Below are 16,692 nucleotides of genomic sequence, written 5' to 3'. Positions count from 1 at the left end.
CTACACATATTCGCAAGTCCGTTCTTCAAACTAATGCTTCAGGACATAGAAGGGATAATTTAACTGTTCATTGACTGGTGACTGTGCCATAAACAACCTGCCCTATATCAAGTAACAGTGTTATAAAAGATTGAAGGAAAAGAAGAACTGGGTTAAAGGAGTGGGGAGAGGTTATTATAACTGAAGCAAAACATTTTCTGGGTCCAGAAATTCAAGCACACTTAAAAACATTACTGCTAAAATATCAAGAAATATCAAGAGGCAGTGATATCTGTTCTTTTCAGAATCACCACAGACAGTGGTTTGAATAAAAAATCAATTTCATTCAGGGTGGACGTAATGTTTTTAGTCACTGTTATGCAGTTCAGTACTAGCTCCAAAGATTTACAGCATGGTGATAGATGAATGATGCAAATACCAGGCTCTGTGTAACTGACCTTTGACAAAAAGGATGAGTGAATTGTCATCAGTTTCTAAAAATATTCCCTGTGCTTTAATTGGTGTAGAAACTTAGAGGCACAGGAGCAAGATTGGACACAGAGGTCTAGGAAAAGGATGTGTTATGAGACAGCCTTTCGATAAAGCTGAGCTATTTAAAAATCCCAGAGGGAACCTTTAAACAACTGTCATAACCTATAATTTTAAGTGTTTGAGATTTGTCTCAAATCAGGAATCAGACCCCCAGTTCTTGAGGTTTTACCTTAAACTAAATGAAACATTTTATTAAGTTACACGTTAAACACATACATGGCTACAAATTACTACTATCATAACTTTTAACAAATTCCCAAACTAATCTCCATTGGGCAAAAGCAACCCATAGACTTAAGCAGACACCAGGCAAAGCGTTTTCACCTTACGAATTCAAATGAGGTTCCTTTCACTTTGGTTCCTGTGGAGACAGTTGTAGGCTTACAGGCTTTGATCTTACATTGCCTCTACACTGCACACACAAAACTGCCATCCTTATACCTAGTACATCTCATTGAATGTAAATTCTCATTGTATCACCAGCCTCTTCTAACAATAAAACCCCTTTCATAGTACCAATTTTATTAGTAATATAAACATATGGCTTGGTCTCTGCTAGCTAAGTGCCCGATTTCACCCCACTTCTTGAATGCTCTATTCAAAAAATGCAAATGCACTCTACCTCTCTTACATCTCAAAACTAGTACATCTCAAAACTAGTACATATCACAGCAACCAGACTAGCTGGCTTTAATCCAATTAAGACACACCTACAGACCTAAACCTCTATTTTAAAAAAAATATATTTTCTAATACCATTATATACATTAATAGCTTCATGACAGATGGAAGAGGGGATGGGACAGGCAGAAGAAAGGGTGATTTCTGACAGGAGGAACAGGGCACTGATGATTGACACTGCACAAATCCAGTGTTGTGGTGGCTTGTATTAGCTGTGGCGGAAGACGGGAATCAAACTGAAAGCAGCTATGCAGCATTGTAAAATACATGGGAACAAAGGCTAAGAATTCCAATATAGGAGACCACAGAAGGCAATAAGAGCAGTTAGGCTAGAGCTAAAATATAGGCCAGAGGAATGGTGCATGGCTATGTTGCCAAAAAGTTGGTGAATTTTTGTCTTTCAGGGATTTTATTTTGATTTTTGTTAATTGAATCCCTAACCATTCCCTTCTGGCCTACAAAACACAGAATAATCAGGGAGATAAGCAGCTGCCAATGAGTTTTCTAAGAAATGACAAATCCACAGATCAAAATGAGGTTATTTAAAAAAGGCACAGAAATTTATTTGAAATATTAGCTGTCATCTGATACTGATGTGGGCCTGGTCATCAGAGGAGACAGAGAGCAGGGGCTAGTCATAGCCTCAAAGAAAGCAACCATGGATAAGGAATTCACTACCTGATTCTTCTAGAATAATCACTGAATCACACTAGCAATACCATGGGAGGAGATTGTTTTCTCATTCTCTACCAACGTGTGGGTGAATAACATTGTGAGGAAGAGTGGCGAGTGAGCAAAATATATTTTAAAAGGATAATAAGTAAGAGAAGAGAATGACTTGCCCAATATTGGTCCGGGCAGCACAAAGAAATAGTACCAGAGCATTAAGCATTAAACAGAATGTCAAATATTGAAGGAAATTATACCTTGAGTTGATCCAGCCTTGTTGACATGCCCTCAGGCACACTCTGCTGCCACACCTCCTCAAACTCAGACAGATTGAATTTTACAGCATTCCTTAACAGCATTAGAGCATTGGATTTACAGACTTCATCCTCATTTAGTGCATAAAAAACTTCTCCTGCTGAAAACAGAGTGTAGCACTTTGGTAAGTTATGAACATGTATTCCAACAGAGTCCACAACCACATACAGAACAGACAGGTTCATGATCATGGCTACCACAGGATGTTATGGTTTAGTTGGCAGACAATATATGAACCAAAATAAATCCAAAATTCATCTGTAATATGAAAAATTTTCAACTTCATACCTTGGAATTAATGTAGACCAGGTGCACAGGTAGGCACCCAGACTCTCAAAGAATTTGGAGAGGAGGGGAGTGCCAATTTGGCCCTAGCTTATCCTTCCAGAGAAATATAAAATTCTTGCCACAGCATTTAGTTGCTTTCAGAATGATTCTAGAGTTCCTAAGTTATGATTTTCTTGCCTAAAGATAATAACAATTCCTTCAGTTGCTTCGGCCCACCTCCTCCATCAAAGCCAGTTTAGTCTCCATGAAATGATCCCCCCTCTCATTTTAGCCACAAAAGGAAACAGGCTGGAATAATATCAATACAAATTTGAGTAACAAAATGCCCAGCACACTCCTTCAATAGGTAAATGCACACTGTGATGTAGGCAATGACATATACCGACCAGGGAAAGTTCATCTGCTGGCTGATGTCAACCTGGATAGCTGTAAGCAGCTCCAGTTTCTTGAAATGCATATGTGAGCACAGAATTAGACTGGGCTTTGCTTCTAAAGTTTGCTGATACTCAGTGTCAAACATGGGGTCAAAAAATAATATTCACTATCTCAAGAGCAAACTTTATCCCAGAAGACTGCAAAGAAATAAAAAAAAATCTGTGACATGTTCAGTAGATTTGGATGACTTGATAAATCATGTTTTAAATCAAAGAGTTTACATACATTAATTCAAAACCCTCTAGTATGATTACACCATATGGGAAAGGTAACCATAACCAGGATAATTCAAAGGGATTTCGCTTTTATTTGGCATGGTCCAGTTTTGTCACTATATAAAGGGTAGGAAAATAACTGAAGTCACCAGCTAAAGAGGTATGCTCGGGTTTTTTCTCACAATTAAAATTTTCTCATTAGTCTTTGATATATGTTTGTTTCAGGTGATTGATGAAAAGGTATACTCCTTGCAACAAAATGAGTCATCTTGTATGGTTAGACATCAAAATTGGTGGGAAAAAAAGTCTTAGTTTATGAAATTAAATATGAAAAACAATTGTGCTTTTTTGTATTCAAATAGAAGGTTAAGAAGTAGATGTTTGGAGACATCCGGGAAGACTTCAGAACAACTTTTCTAAGCCCAGAAACTATTCAAAATGTGAGTTCAAGGATTTAAGCACTGTCATCAGACACAAGGATGCAAGTAAGTAATTCAAGCACATCAGTCCAAATCTCCAAAAATAGAAAAAAGAAGTTACAATGATTATAGGTGTACCCACACATGGTAAAGTGCGGGGTTAGCTCTACAAGACCAGAAAGACAGCAGAAGAAGAGCGATCTTGCAGGCATCTCCCGAGAAGAACATATGTGACCACAGTAAGACAGATCCACCGAGCTCTATTAATTGTAGCTAATACAAGGATAACAACAACTTATATTTGTATACTTCCTTTAATGTAATAACATGTCGCAAGGTGCTTCAGAGGAGCATTATAAAGCAAAATATGACAAAAGCGCAGAAGGGCATATTAGGTTGGATGGCCAAAAGCTTGGTCAGAGATAGCTTTCAAGGGGTGGTCTTAAAAGGGGGAAAGCGAGGTAGAGATTTGGAGAGGTTTAGGGAGGGAATCTCAGAACTTTTGCGCTGCACAACTGAAGGCGTGTCCACCAATGGTGGAGCGATAAAAATCAGGCATGCTCAAGAGGCCAGAATTAGAGTGCAAATATCTGAGGGTTTCGAGGCTGGAGATTAGAGATAAAGAGGGGCTAGGCCATGGAGGGATTTGAAAACAAGGATGAGAAATTTAAAATCAATACGTTGCCTGTCTGGGCACCAGTGTAGATTAGTGAGCATAGAGGTGATAGGTGAACAGGACTGGGAATGAATTAAGACAGAAGCAGCAGATCTATAAATGACTTCAAGCTTACAGAGAGTAGAATGTGGAAGACCAGCCAGGAATGTGTTGGGATAGTCAAGTCTAGAGGTAAGAAAGGCAATACATTTTTTTTTAATTCATTCACAGGATGTGGGCTTCGCTGGCTGGGCCAGCATTTAGTGCCCATCCCTAGTTGCCCTTGAGAAGGTGGTAGTAAGCTGCCTTCTTGAACTGCTGCAATCCATGTGGTGTAGGTACACCCAGTGGTGTTAGAAAGGGAGTTCCAGGATCTTGACCCAGTGACAGTGAAGGAACAGTGATATATTTCCAAGTCAGGACAGTGAGTAGCTTGGAGGGGAACTTCCAGGTGATGGTGTTCCCATGTATCTGCTGCCCTTGTCCTTCTGGATGGCAGTGGTCTTAGCTTTAGAAGGTGCCGTCGAAGGGGCCTTGGTGAATTCCTGCAGTGCATCTTGTAGATAGTACACACTGCTCCTACTGTGTGTCGGTAGTGGAGGGAATGAATGTGAATGTGGTGCCAAGCATGCTGGCTCCTTTGTCCTGGATGGCGTCAAGCCTTCTTGGGTGTTGTGGGAACTGCACTCATCCAGGCAAGTGGGGAATATTCCATTACACTCCTGACTCGTGCCTTGTAGATGGTGGACAGGCTTTGGGGAGTCAGGAAATGAGTAATTCGTCGCACGATTCCTAGCCTCTGACCTGCTCTTGTAGACACAGTATTTAAATGGCTAGTCCAGTTCAGTTTCTGGTCAATGGTAACTCTCAGGATGCTGATAGTGGGGAACTCAGTGATGGTAATGCCATTGAAAATCAAGTTGGGGGCGATGGTTGGCTTCTCTCATGCTGGAGACGGTCATTGCCTGACACTTGTGTGGCGTGAATGTTACTTCCATTTTCAGCCCAAGCCTGGATATTGTCCAGGTCTTGCTGCATTTGGACATGGACTGCTTCAGTGTCTGAGGAGTCGCAAATGGTGCTGAACATTATGCAATCGTCAACGAACATCCTTATTTCTGACCTTATGATGGAAGGAAGGTCATTGATGAAGCAGCTGAAGATGATTGTGCCGAGAACACTACCCTGAGGAACTCCTGCAATGATATCCTGGAGCTGAGATGACTGACCTCTAACAACCACAAGCATCTTCCTTTTTGCTACTTATGACTCCAACCAGCGCAGAGTTTTTCCCCAGATTCCTATTGGCTCCAGTTTTGCTCGGGCTCCCTTATGGCACACTCAGTCAATTGCGGCTTTGATGTCAAGGGCAGTCACTCTCACCTCACCTCAGGAGTTCAGCTCTTTTGTCCACGTTTGAACCAAGGCTATAAATGAGGTCAGGAGTTGAGTGACCCTGGCGGAACCCAAAATGGGCGTCAGTGAGCAGGTTATTGCTAAGCAAGTGCTGCTTGATAGCACTACTGATGATCCCTTCCATTACTTCACTGATGATGGAGAGTAGACTGATGGGGCGGTAATTGGCTGGGTTGGATTTGTCCTGCTTTTTGTGCACAGGACATACCTGGGCAATTTTCCACATAGCCCAGTAGATGCCAGTGTTGTAGCTGTACTGGAACAGCTTGGCTAGGGACGGAGCACAAGCCTTCAGTCCTATTGCCGGAATATTGTCAGGGGGCCCACAGTCTTCACAGTATCCAGTGCCTTCAGCCGTTTCTTGATATCACATGGAATGAATTGAATTGGCTGAAGACTGGCATCTGTGATGCTGGGGACCTCCAGAGGAGGCCGAGATGGATCATTCACTCAGCACTTCAGCCTGAAGATTGTTGCAAAATCTTTTGCGCTGATGTGCTGGGCTCCCCCATCATTGAGGATGGGGATATTTGTGGGGCCTCCTCCTCCAGTGAATTGTTCAATTATCCACCACCATTCACAACTGGGTGTGGCAGGACTGCAGAGTTTAGATCTGATCTGTTGATAGTGTGATCGCTTAGCTCTATCACTTGCTGCTTATGCTGTTTGGCACGCAAGTAGTCCTATGTTATAGCTTCACCAGGTTTACACCTCATTTTTAGGTATGCCTGGTGCTGCTCCTGGCATGCCCTCCTGCACTCTTCATTGAACTAGGGTTGATCCCCTGGCTTGGTGGTAAAGGAAGAGTGGGGGATATGCCAGGCCTGAGGTTACAAAGTGTGTTTGAGTACAATTTTGCTGCTTCTGATGGCCCACAGCGCCTCATGGATGCCCAATCTTGAGTTGCTAGATCTGTTCGAAATCTATTCCACTTAGCACGGTGGTAGTGCCACGCAACAAGATGGAGGGTATCCTCAACGTGAAGGCAGGACTTCGTCTCCACAATGACTGTGCGGTGGTCACTCCTACCGATACTGCCATGGACAGATGCATCTGCGGCAGGCAGGTTGGTGAGGATGAGGTCAAGTATGATTTTCCCTCTTGTTGGTTCCCTCACCACCTGCCGCAGGCCCTGTCTGGCAGCTATGTCATTTAGGATTCAACCAGCTCAGTCAGTAGTGGTGCTACCAAGCCAGTCTTGGTGATGGACATTGAAGTCCCCCACCCAAAGTACATTCTGTGCCCTTGCCACCCTCAGTGCTTCCTTCAAGTGGTGTTCAACATGGAGGAGCACTGACTCATCAGTTGAGGGAGGGCAGTACATGGTAATCAGCAGGAGGTTTCCTTGCCCATGTTTGACCTGATGCCATGAGACTTCATGGGGTCCGGAGTCGATGCTAAGGACTCCCAGGGTAACTCCCTCCCGACTGTATACCACTGTGCCGCCACCACTGCTGGATCTGTCCTGCTAGTGGGACAGGACATACCCAGGGATGGTGATGGTGAAGTCTGGTACATTATCTGTAAGGTATTATTCTGTGAGGATGCCTATGTCAGGCTGTTGCTTGACTAGTCTGAGAGATAGCTCTCCCAATTTTGGCACTGGCCCCAGATGTAAGTAAGGAGGAGTTTGCAGGGTCAACAGGGCTGAGTTTGCCATTGTCGTTTCCGGTGCCTAGGTCGATGCCAGGTGGTCCATCCGGTTTCATTTCTTTTTTGTGACTTTGTAGCAGTTTGATACATTGAGTGGCTTGCTCTGCCATTTCAGAGGACATTTAAAAGTGGGTCTGGAGTCACATGTCGGCCGGCCCAGGCAAGGACGACAGATTTCCCTCACTAAAGGACATTAGTGAACCAGATGGGTTTTTACAACAATTGACAATGGTTTTAATTCCAGGGCAGAGTTTTGCCCTTGGAAGGCAGGTTCAGCGGGGGTGGGTAGTTGGGAAGCTGACCGTGATCGGGACCAAAATGTGATTTAATGCGAGCGGCAGTGCTGAGCGTTGCCTGTGCAAGGGAGGAGGGCGAGCGGGCCGAGCATGAACTTCGCGCATGCACACGAGTGAGCGCTTCATAATCTCTGTGCCTCACGGAGATGAAGCGTTGTTAAGAAAATAAAAATCTAATAAAACATGTCCCCTCATGTGACTCTGGTGTCTTTGGGGTGGGGAGGTACCATGGTACCCTGTAAAACTGTCACATGAGCAGGGACATGTTATTAATTCAATTTTAAAACCTTTATTTTACTTTTATTTGATTTTGGAAACCTCAACCCGCCTGATGAAAAATTTAAGCTAGCTGATTATTTAGTGGCCTTAACAGGCCTTTTAATTGACTCCAGCGAACTATTGGCACGCTTGGCTGACGTTAACACACGTCATTTCACGCTTGAGCGGGTTGAACCCTGATTTTTATTGCCTCAGATTTTTATTGAATTCACATTCCACCATCTGCTGAGGCAGGATTCAAACCTGGGTCCCCAGAACAATTACCCTGGGTCTCTGGATTACTAGTCCAGCGACAACACCACTCAGGCTTTTTGTCACCCTTCCTATTCTTACTTTCCTTGGCTCAGCTTCAGTTTTTTCTTATGCCTCCATAAACTGTTGGTTTGTTGTAAAAACCTAACTGGTTCACTAACGTCTATTGGGGGAAGGAAACTTGCCATCCTTACCCAGTTTGGTCTTTAAGTGACTCTAGTCCCACACTAATGTGGTTGACTCTTAAACTCCCTCCGAACTGGCTTGACAAACCACTCAGTTTTATCAGAGTGCTAAAAGGAAAAGTACTAATGAAAATTGGACACCCTACTCAGCTGCAACTTAGGCATCAAATAAAAACACAACAAAGGCACACCCTTTCCAGTTGACCTTGCAAAGTCATTCTCACTGACATCTAGGGACTAGTGTCTAAGTTGGGATAGTTGTCTCACAGACTAATCAAACAACATCTGGCCATAGTCATACTTACAGAAGCAAATATCAGCCCATGTCTCAGATTCCTCCATTACCATGCTTGAGAATTCCTGTCCCACCAGCAGGTCTGATCCACCAGAGGTGGCGGCACAGTGATATACAGTCAGGAAGGAGTGGCCCTGGAAGTCCTCAGCTTGTAATTCGAATCCCATGAATTCTCATGGTTCCAGGTTAAACTTGGGCAAGGAAACCTCCTGCTGATTACCACCTATCACCATCCCTCAGCTGATGAATCAGTGCTCCTCCATGCCAAACAACACTTAGAGGAAGCACTAAAGGAAACAAGGGCACAGAGTGTACTCTGTTTTGACACGGCAGATGATATGTGCCAGGCAGATCAAATCCAGGAGGGAAACTTGTCACATGGTCACAACAGTTTTGCGATCTGTATTTTATTTTGAGATGCATGCCCTGAATTCATGAGTAATAAGCCAACCAAGACTTGAGATTTTTTAGAAAACTAAATTAAACATTTACTAACAAAAGAAAAGATTTCAAGCACATGCATAGGTCTACAAATTACTACTATAGTAACTACTAAAACCCCTAATTAAACTGGCTTACAGTAACACCCCCATTAAGGCAACAGTAAAAAAAAAGGATTTTAAAACATTTGCCAGCAAGTTACCACAATACCCTGGACAGTAGAATCTAAAATGGCTTTTCCAAGCTTCAATTTCTGTAGACAGTGGACTTAATGCACAAATACTGGAGGCTTTTCACACTTCTGGTAGATCTCACAATGCCTTCCCTAACACAGCCTCATTCTCCTTTATACATGTTTCTCCCTTTTAATTGTAAATTCCATTGTTCCCATATGTCTTTGCAACTTTACCTTTCTCATAACATAAATCTATTCGTGGTGCTGACATTGTCAGTAACCTTTGGGAAAAATAAACACACCGCTTAGCCTAGCTTCTCTGGCTAGGTATAAACATCCTACCATCTCTGAAATTCAAACTACCCTGATTTATCTAAAAATGCAAATTTTCCTCACCTCACATTCTAAGACTTCTGTCATGTTTATGTATTTAGCATTTCAAACCTAACTTCTTTTGGTGAGTCAAAGCCACCAGACCAGCTGTCTCCAATTCAATTAAATCCCACACACACAAACTATCCAAACCCCGCTATTAACTTACTTTCACAATAAATCACAATAATATTGAGAGAATTATTATACTTTCGTGACAACTCTAAACAACTTAATTCAAGGACCATCACCACAAATTGCTTGTTGGCACCACTATTAACCAAGCTCTGAAGTACATAGTTGCCAGACTGGGCTTGGGGAAGGCAGTAAGAACGCAAATATGGAGAAAACTATCTGATCTCGTACTCATAAATCTTCCTGTCACAGATTTAGTACGAGTCAACACTGCAGAGTCATTATGGAGGCCAAATTCGGTCTTCACACTCACAGTACCTTCCACCATGTTGTGTGACACTACCATCATGCTAAATGGGCTAGATTAAGAACAGATCTACCCGCTCAAAACTGAGCATCCATGAGACCCCATGGACCTTTGGCTGTAGCAGAATTTTAAAAGCAACAATCTGTAACCTCACTGCCCCTTGCTGGTTTCAGGAAGCCTTCCTGTAGCCTAGGAATGGGAGTTGTGCTCTCCACTGAGGAGTAAGGGAGGGCCAGAAGGGGGAGGAGGCCAGGAGTCCACATTCAGCCACTAGGGGAGCCAACTTTGAGGGGAGGGGAACAGGCACAAGGCCAACAGGAAGTCCAAGGCAGAAGGGGACACAGAAGACGCCATGATCCTGCTGCCAGGGTTTACAGGCGGTAAAGCAGCTACCTCAATATGTCTGAGGTACAGTGCCGAAGGAGGCTCTGAAGGATTTGTCGATGATAGGCCCAGAGGTGTGCGCCAACTGTATGGGTGGGCACCCCATGCTGGTGACACTGAAGGTCACGGCTCCCCTCAACCTCTATGCCTCTGTCTCTTTCCAGGGCTCGGTTGTTGATCTTTGCGGTGTCTCCCAATCAGCTGTCCACACTTGTGTCAAGCAGGTGACAGACGTGTTCAGGTGTGCATTAGCTTTCATCCACTGCCTCTGGGACAAGGCCAACCAGACAGAGCCAGCCAGAGGCTTCGCAGCAATTGCTGGCTTCCCCCGCGTCCAGGGTGCTATAGACTGTACACATGTGGCCATCATGACACCAGCGGGTGAGCCCGGTGCCTTCATCAACAGGAAGGGTTTCCACTCCATGAACAAGCAGATAGAGTGCGATCACAGGATGCTGATTCTACAAGTCTGTGCAAGGTACCCAGGCAGCTTCCATGACGCTTACATCCTCAGACACTCCCAGGTGCCGAGGCTCTTCAGTGCTCCAGCCCGGCCCAATGAATGGCTGCTGGATGACAAGGGCTATCTCCTCAAAAGGTGGCTCATGACGCCTCTCTGCCATCCAAGCTGAGCAGCGGTACAATAGGAGCCATGCCTCCACAAGGGCTGTGGTAGAGAGAACCATTGGTCTTCTCAAGTTGCACTTCCGATGCCTAGACCGTTCAAGGGGCGCTGTCCAATATCCTCCTGATAGTGGTTTCATGCTGCGCTCTCCACAATCTGGTGCTGGAAAGGGGCGAGGAAGATGATGTAGATGCAGTTGCTCTGGCTGCACACAATGAGTCCAGTAGTGAGCCCGAGGATGAGCACACACAGGAGAACGCTGAGGGGGTAGACGCTGACCCGGGCATCCTCCAGGGAGGCAGGGACACCCGGGAGGCTTTAATCCCAACGAACCTTCAGCTAGCCCACCACAGATGGACCTTTAACACAAGCCAGGGCTGCAGGCTCCATACTCGATACCTGAGAGCAAAATCTGCCTGGGTAGGAACATTAACTATGTGCCTCATCAATAAAGCTCAATGTCAAACAAGTAACCCATAACATCATAGATTCCCGTCCACCTGCAGAAGTAAGGAATCACCTTGAGCCATGCTCACATATTAAAATTTAATCATTTAACAAAATGAAACAGAAAATAAAATTAATGCAAAAGTGTTATGCATCACACTAAGTGGTCATCAACCAATAGCAGGGCAACATAAAACCACCAGTGAGGAATCCGTGGTGTGTCTAAGGTGCCTTAAGTTTACGTTTCCGGGTGCTACATCTAGATGCTCCCCGCTCACTGGCACTGGCATCTGAGATAGCCTGCTCACTGTCCTGTAGGTCTCTATGACCTTGGTGTCCTCTGGCCCATGGAGCATTTGATGGCCCCGCCTGGGAGGAAGTGGCCAGTTCCACAGCTGGCATCTCCCCAGTTGCCGCAGCCTCATCGGATCCCACCGTCACTGGCAAAGGGGTGGAGGAGCTGCTGCCCTTATCCAGAGCGCCTCGAGAGGAGGCCGCAGAGACGACAGGCAGCTCCCGAGCGACCGTGAGGTCACTTCGGACCTCCCTGCTCACCACTGATGGATGGGCACCGAACGGGGATACTTGGTGCGCAAACCATCTCCCACACTGGCACTGACCAGCAGAGGTCAATGCCACTGTGAGGGCTTGCAGGTCCAAACGCAACGCCAGAAGGCCCCGATTGTTCTCCTGGAGGAGCCCCTCCACGAAAGTCACCACTCTCTCCATGGAGGAAGCATGACGCTCGGATATGAGACTCATTGCATCGGTGCTACTCCGCATGGACTTCTCCAGCACGGGCACCATGCCACGCATAGCCTCATGTATCTCCGCCAGATCCTCCCGAATAACCTGCTGGACTTCCGGTGTCTGCTGCCTCACGGATGACTCCAGAGGCACATCATCAGCCATCGACCAAGCATGTGCCTGGCCCCTGCAGTCCTCCAACTACCGGCGACATAGGCACTCTCTGTCTCCACCTGCACCTCAAGCAAGTGTGAAATGCCCTCAACGCTGTGCCCCAGGACACTAGCTGACGATCTAATTCCCACCGAGGTGCTTGTATCTACGCTAGTGCCTGCCTGGCAGAGAAGGTGTGATGCTGATGAGTCCAATTGTTCAGGGCCCTCAGGTGTCAGAGGTGGCCCCTCTGCATCCTCCTCCCGGCTCTGCTCCGCTGATGCCGAAAGGAAGAACAAGGATATTTGATTAGTTAAAGCGGAGACAATGTCAATGTGCATGCCTGGCCCCCGGATCAGTGTGTGCTCATCCTTCCATAATCAATGGTCAGCCCATGTTGCAAGCTTCAATCACTGAACATTCAGCAGTGGCATGGCTGCTGGGACACACATGGTGACCTCAGTGCTCAGCAATCTTACTTCCCCGTGGCACCCCAGCCTCACCGCCACTGGTGGACCTGGGCACATGGCGCTTTTCCAGGTCCATCGCTTCCTGCTCGTATCTGGTGATGATGGCCAGCTGGGCCTGGCCTCCGCCAGTCCGCATCCGCTCGGCGGCATTGTGTGCGGTCTCCTCCTGAAAAGGAGAGAGGAGCATTGATTAGTCCACCCTGTGCATTCCCATCGCATCCCTGCCACCCCAACCAGAGTGAGACATTGCAGGGCTCCAGTGAATCGTCACCCCGCAGCTGCCGCACACTCACACCAAGAAGCCAGGGCTGACCTCCCCACTTACCCACATGCTGCCTCCATCACATTGGGCACCAAATGGTCTAATCTTGCAAAGCAAGAAGGCACAAGCACATGGAACGCCAAGGGCAGCAGATGGATTGGTGCCCCACCACCTGGAAGCTCCCCTCCCAGCATGTTAGCACCCTGACTTTGACATGTTTCATAGTTCCAGCACTGCGCCTATGCCTACGTGCAGATCCTTGAGGCTGCCTCCAAAACAGTACTCTGGGTGTCAGCCTAACGCGTGCTGCGGGTGCAGAACCTATCTCAGCACTGCCCGCTCAGGGTGAACTAGGCACGGGCAATATCTGCTGGCCCACCCAGCGAGGGAAACATGCCGTGAAGGATTCAATGCCCTAACTGCACTCAGAGTTTGGGAGATGGGTGCTGGGGGGAAAGCCTACCTGCTGTGTTAAGTGACCTCTGCCAACATGGTATTCACTCTTCCCAAGCATAAGAGGTTGTTGAATCACTTGTGGCACTGGGCCGACATGCGTCGCACCACGTCACGGGAGCTGACTTTGTCTGCCGCCTCCTCCCAGGCATGTTTGGCCAGGTGGGGGGGGCCTCCTCCTGCCGTCCCTCAGAATGAGGACCTCCCGCCGCGCTGCCACCTCCTCCAGAAGGATAGCTAGGCACTCATCAGAAAACCGAGGGGCACACTGCCCCGCTCCCCTACCCTCCTGCCTAGCCTGCTCTCCAGCAGCGCTCTGGGGAGTTCTTCTACTGGCCATGATGAACAGCCTTTGCAAGGCTGCGTGTTCTCTATTTGAACCGGCTGCCGTGTCGTGGAAAAATTGACTTTCTGCTGAATCAAAAAAAGATGGCTGCTACATGTCACATGACCACAGAACTGGCCCTTTGTTCTGGGAGCTACCGCCAGGCATTACAAGAACAAAAGAGTTCCTCTCTCAGCCTGTAGAATCGCACAGCTCATTGTACAGACCCCTTGTAATAGACGAAGCAGAGTTGCAGGTGAACTGGCTCCCCAACCTGAACTACCACAAAAGAGAGATCGAAACTCATTAATTCTACAGTGCTAATAACAGACTCATCTCACACCTGGCACTGCACAGGTCCATTTCAAAAGGGGGACCATTGAGGGACAGAATGCCCATTGTGCTGCAATGTTATTCACTTCAAAGACTTTAGTTGTCATCTGCAACCAGAAACTCATCAGGATTGAACTCCACCACGTAGGAAACACCCTCTGGGCTTTGAATTCTCGGACTCTGGAAATCACGTGAACTAATATTAATTTCTGTGGTTCTGGTACTGTTACTATCCATAGTTGCAAAACTCTTTTTTTAAAACCGCTACGCACCCCTTTACTGTGTACGTGTACTAGAGTTAGAAGTTACGAACACTCCTCCTGGGTTTTGAATGCATGATAAACTAACCTTCCAAGTTAATTATAACAAAAGTTTGCTGTGAGTTATTAGTAAATTTGATCACATAAAGCAAGGAGTTTGGGAAAACACACCACAGCATACTTTAAAAATAATTCAAAACACCTTCGGCTTACAGACAGTTGTTGAGAGGAAATAAGTACAGTTTGCCTGTCTCTCTCCTGACCGTAACACCCAGCATATTCCTCACTGCTCCATCAACATCAAACCAAATGACCAATTATCACTCAATGAAGAACGTAGAACAGCATGCTAGTAAGAGCAGCAGGTGTACCTGTACATGAGGTGCCAACCTGGTAAAGCTACAAAACTGAACTACATATGTGTTAAACAGTGAAAGCAACATGCTATGAACAGAGATAAGTGATCCCACAGCCAATGGATCAGGTCAATGCTCCCCAATTCTGCCACAACCAGTTGTGAATATTGGTGGTCATCTTTTGTTACAAAGAAGGAGACTCATGAAAGGAAACATGAGGAGACCAAGACTTCCTCGTGGCCAGTTGCACAGCAGTATTGATGGAGCCCTGCACCTACTCTCTAAGTACGATATAAATATAAATTTCAGTCCAAACAGATCAGCAGGCAAATGAGGCACGCAAATCAGGGAAGTACTATGTTTGATTTTTCGGTCTTCATGAGTTATCAAATTTCAACCAGGAAAGCACTGAGAGCACTAAAATTTCCCCTCAGCAGTTCTAGGAAACTGGAAGGGACCCACCATTTCTCATTGACTGGCCATTCAAAACTGATAATAGACATATGTGGATGGTGGGTCAAGGCAGAGTCAAGCATCACATCCTCTACTGTCTAATAGGCTGTTTACATACACCATCTTGGCTCAGAGTGCCTGTCTATTTTTTTAGAAAAAGTAAATGGGTGGGATTTTCTGGCCTCGTCCGCCGCTGGGATCGTCCGATGCCACTAAAAAGTCAATGGACTTTTGGCTGGGCTGTCCAATCTCCCGCGATGGATCCCAATACAAAAGGGCCGGAAAATCCTGACCAATGTCTTATTTAAGAGAAAAGGTTGAAATAATAAAATCAGACTAACCTATACATAACCGTAAAGTTCAATTTTAATAGTTGAAATATTGTCAAGCAAGTCCTGTATCTGACTTACCTTCATCTGTATATCTTTTGCCATAACAATTAAGACAATGTTCTATCATCTGCCTGAAGGGGAAAAAGCATAAGCACATAGTTTAATATACTAAACAAATTGGCTATAGAACTGTACATCAGCAACTGGAAAATATTTACATGGAAATAGAAATAGTATAAATCAAGTTAAGGAAGAAAGGGAGTAGATTGAAACCTGGATTTCCAATGTCAAATAGGAGACCAGATCAAATCTGAAACAAAGCAGCATTTAGCAGTTGCGAGCTGAATCGTTAAAAAAGAAAACCAGCATAAATACAGGAAAGCTCCAAAATGGAAAATTGGATTGGTCAGGTGGGATTATGCAACAAAAACTATTTTTATGGTGTGAATGGAGGTTATTATTTACAGAAAATGGTAGTAAAATAGCTACTCAAACTTAAAGGTAGATAAATTATTATAATATGATTTGTATCTGAGGGTCCTAAGGGTCCCAAGCATATATATACACACATGGAACTAATGGAAATGTGGCTACATAGATAGTTGGAGGGCTAAAAGCTAAGGATCAGGAAAGAGGATGATTCTGAGGCTAGAGAAAGAAAAGGTGAGTCCACTCTTCTTTACAATTTACATACATGATCAAGACTTAGAAATTGAATTCAGTGTTAAGAAATGGGATTCAGTGTTACTGGCCACTCCCACAAGTTAACTTCAAAACCGCTACACACTACAGTTCCTTTACCCGCCAAATACGAGGTCAGAGAACGCTGCAACTGACTGGCATACCTGATTATCTGCCCATCAGGTCCACTACCAGGTCTAACCTAACAGACAAATCTAAAACAAAAACAGAATTACCTGGAAAAACTCAGCAGGTCTGGCAGCATCGGCGGAGAAGAAATCAGTTAACGTTTCGAGCCTTCATGGCCCTTCGGCAGAACTGGAGCATTGTTAGAAGAAGGGAGAAATATAAATTGGTTTAAGGTGGGTGGGGGGGGGGTGGGGGAGACATATTGAGG

The 16,692-nt window shown here is 45.5% G+C and overlaps 1 protein-coding gene across 2 annotated transcripts in view; it reads right to left on the bottom strand.

Annotated features, from left to right (window-relative positions):
* The window catches only part of dscc1 (DNA replication and sister chromatid cohesion 1), a 60,029-nt gene that overhangs the window by 14,204 nt on the left and 29,133 nt on the right, over positions 1–16,692 (bottom strand). Inside the window, exons 6-7 of one of the 2 annotated variants that reach the window (XM_078540149.1) lie at positions 15,693–15,745; positions 2,139–2,296 (exon numbers count right to left, since the gene is read on the bottom strand). In XM_078540149.1, the coding sequence (XP_078396275.1) occupies positions 2,139–2,296; positions 15,693–15,745 (211 nt within the window). The remainder of the gene's footprint in view (positions 1–2,138; positions 2,297–15,692; positions 15,746–16,692) is intronic. The other variant, XM_078540151.1, reaches the window with a different exon arrangement.

The sequence above is a fragment of the Cetorhinus maximus genome, chromosome 4 (genome assembly GCF_964194155.1).
Source record: "Cetorhinus maximus chromosome 4, sCetMax3.hap1.1, whole genome shotgun sequence".
NCBI lineage: Eukaryota > Metazoa > Chordata > Chondrichthyes > Lamniformes > Cetorhinidae > Cetorhinus > Cetorhinus maximus.
Note: the sequence above shows the minus strand (reverse complement) of the source record. Positions and strands in the feature narration are given on the sequence as shown.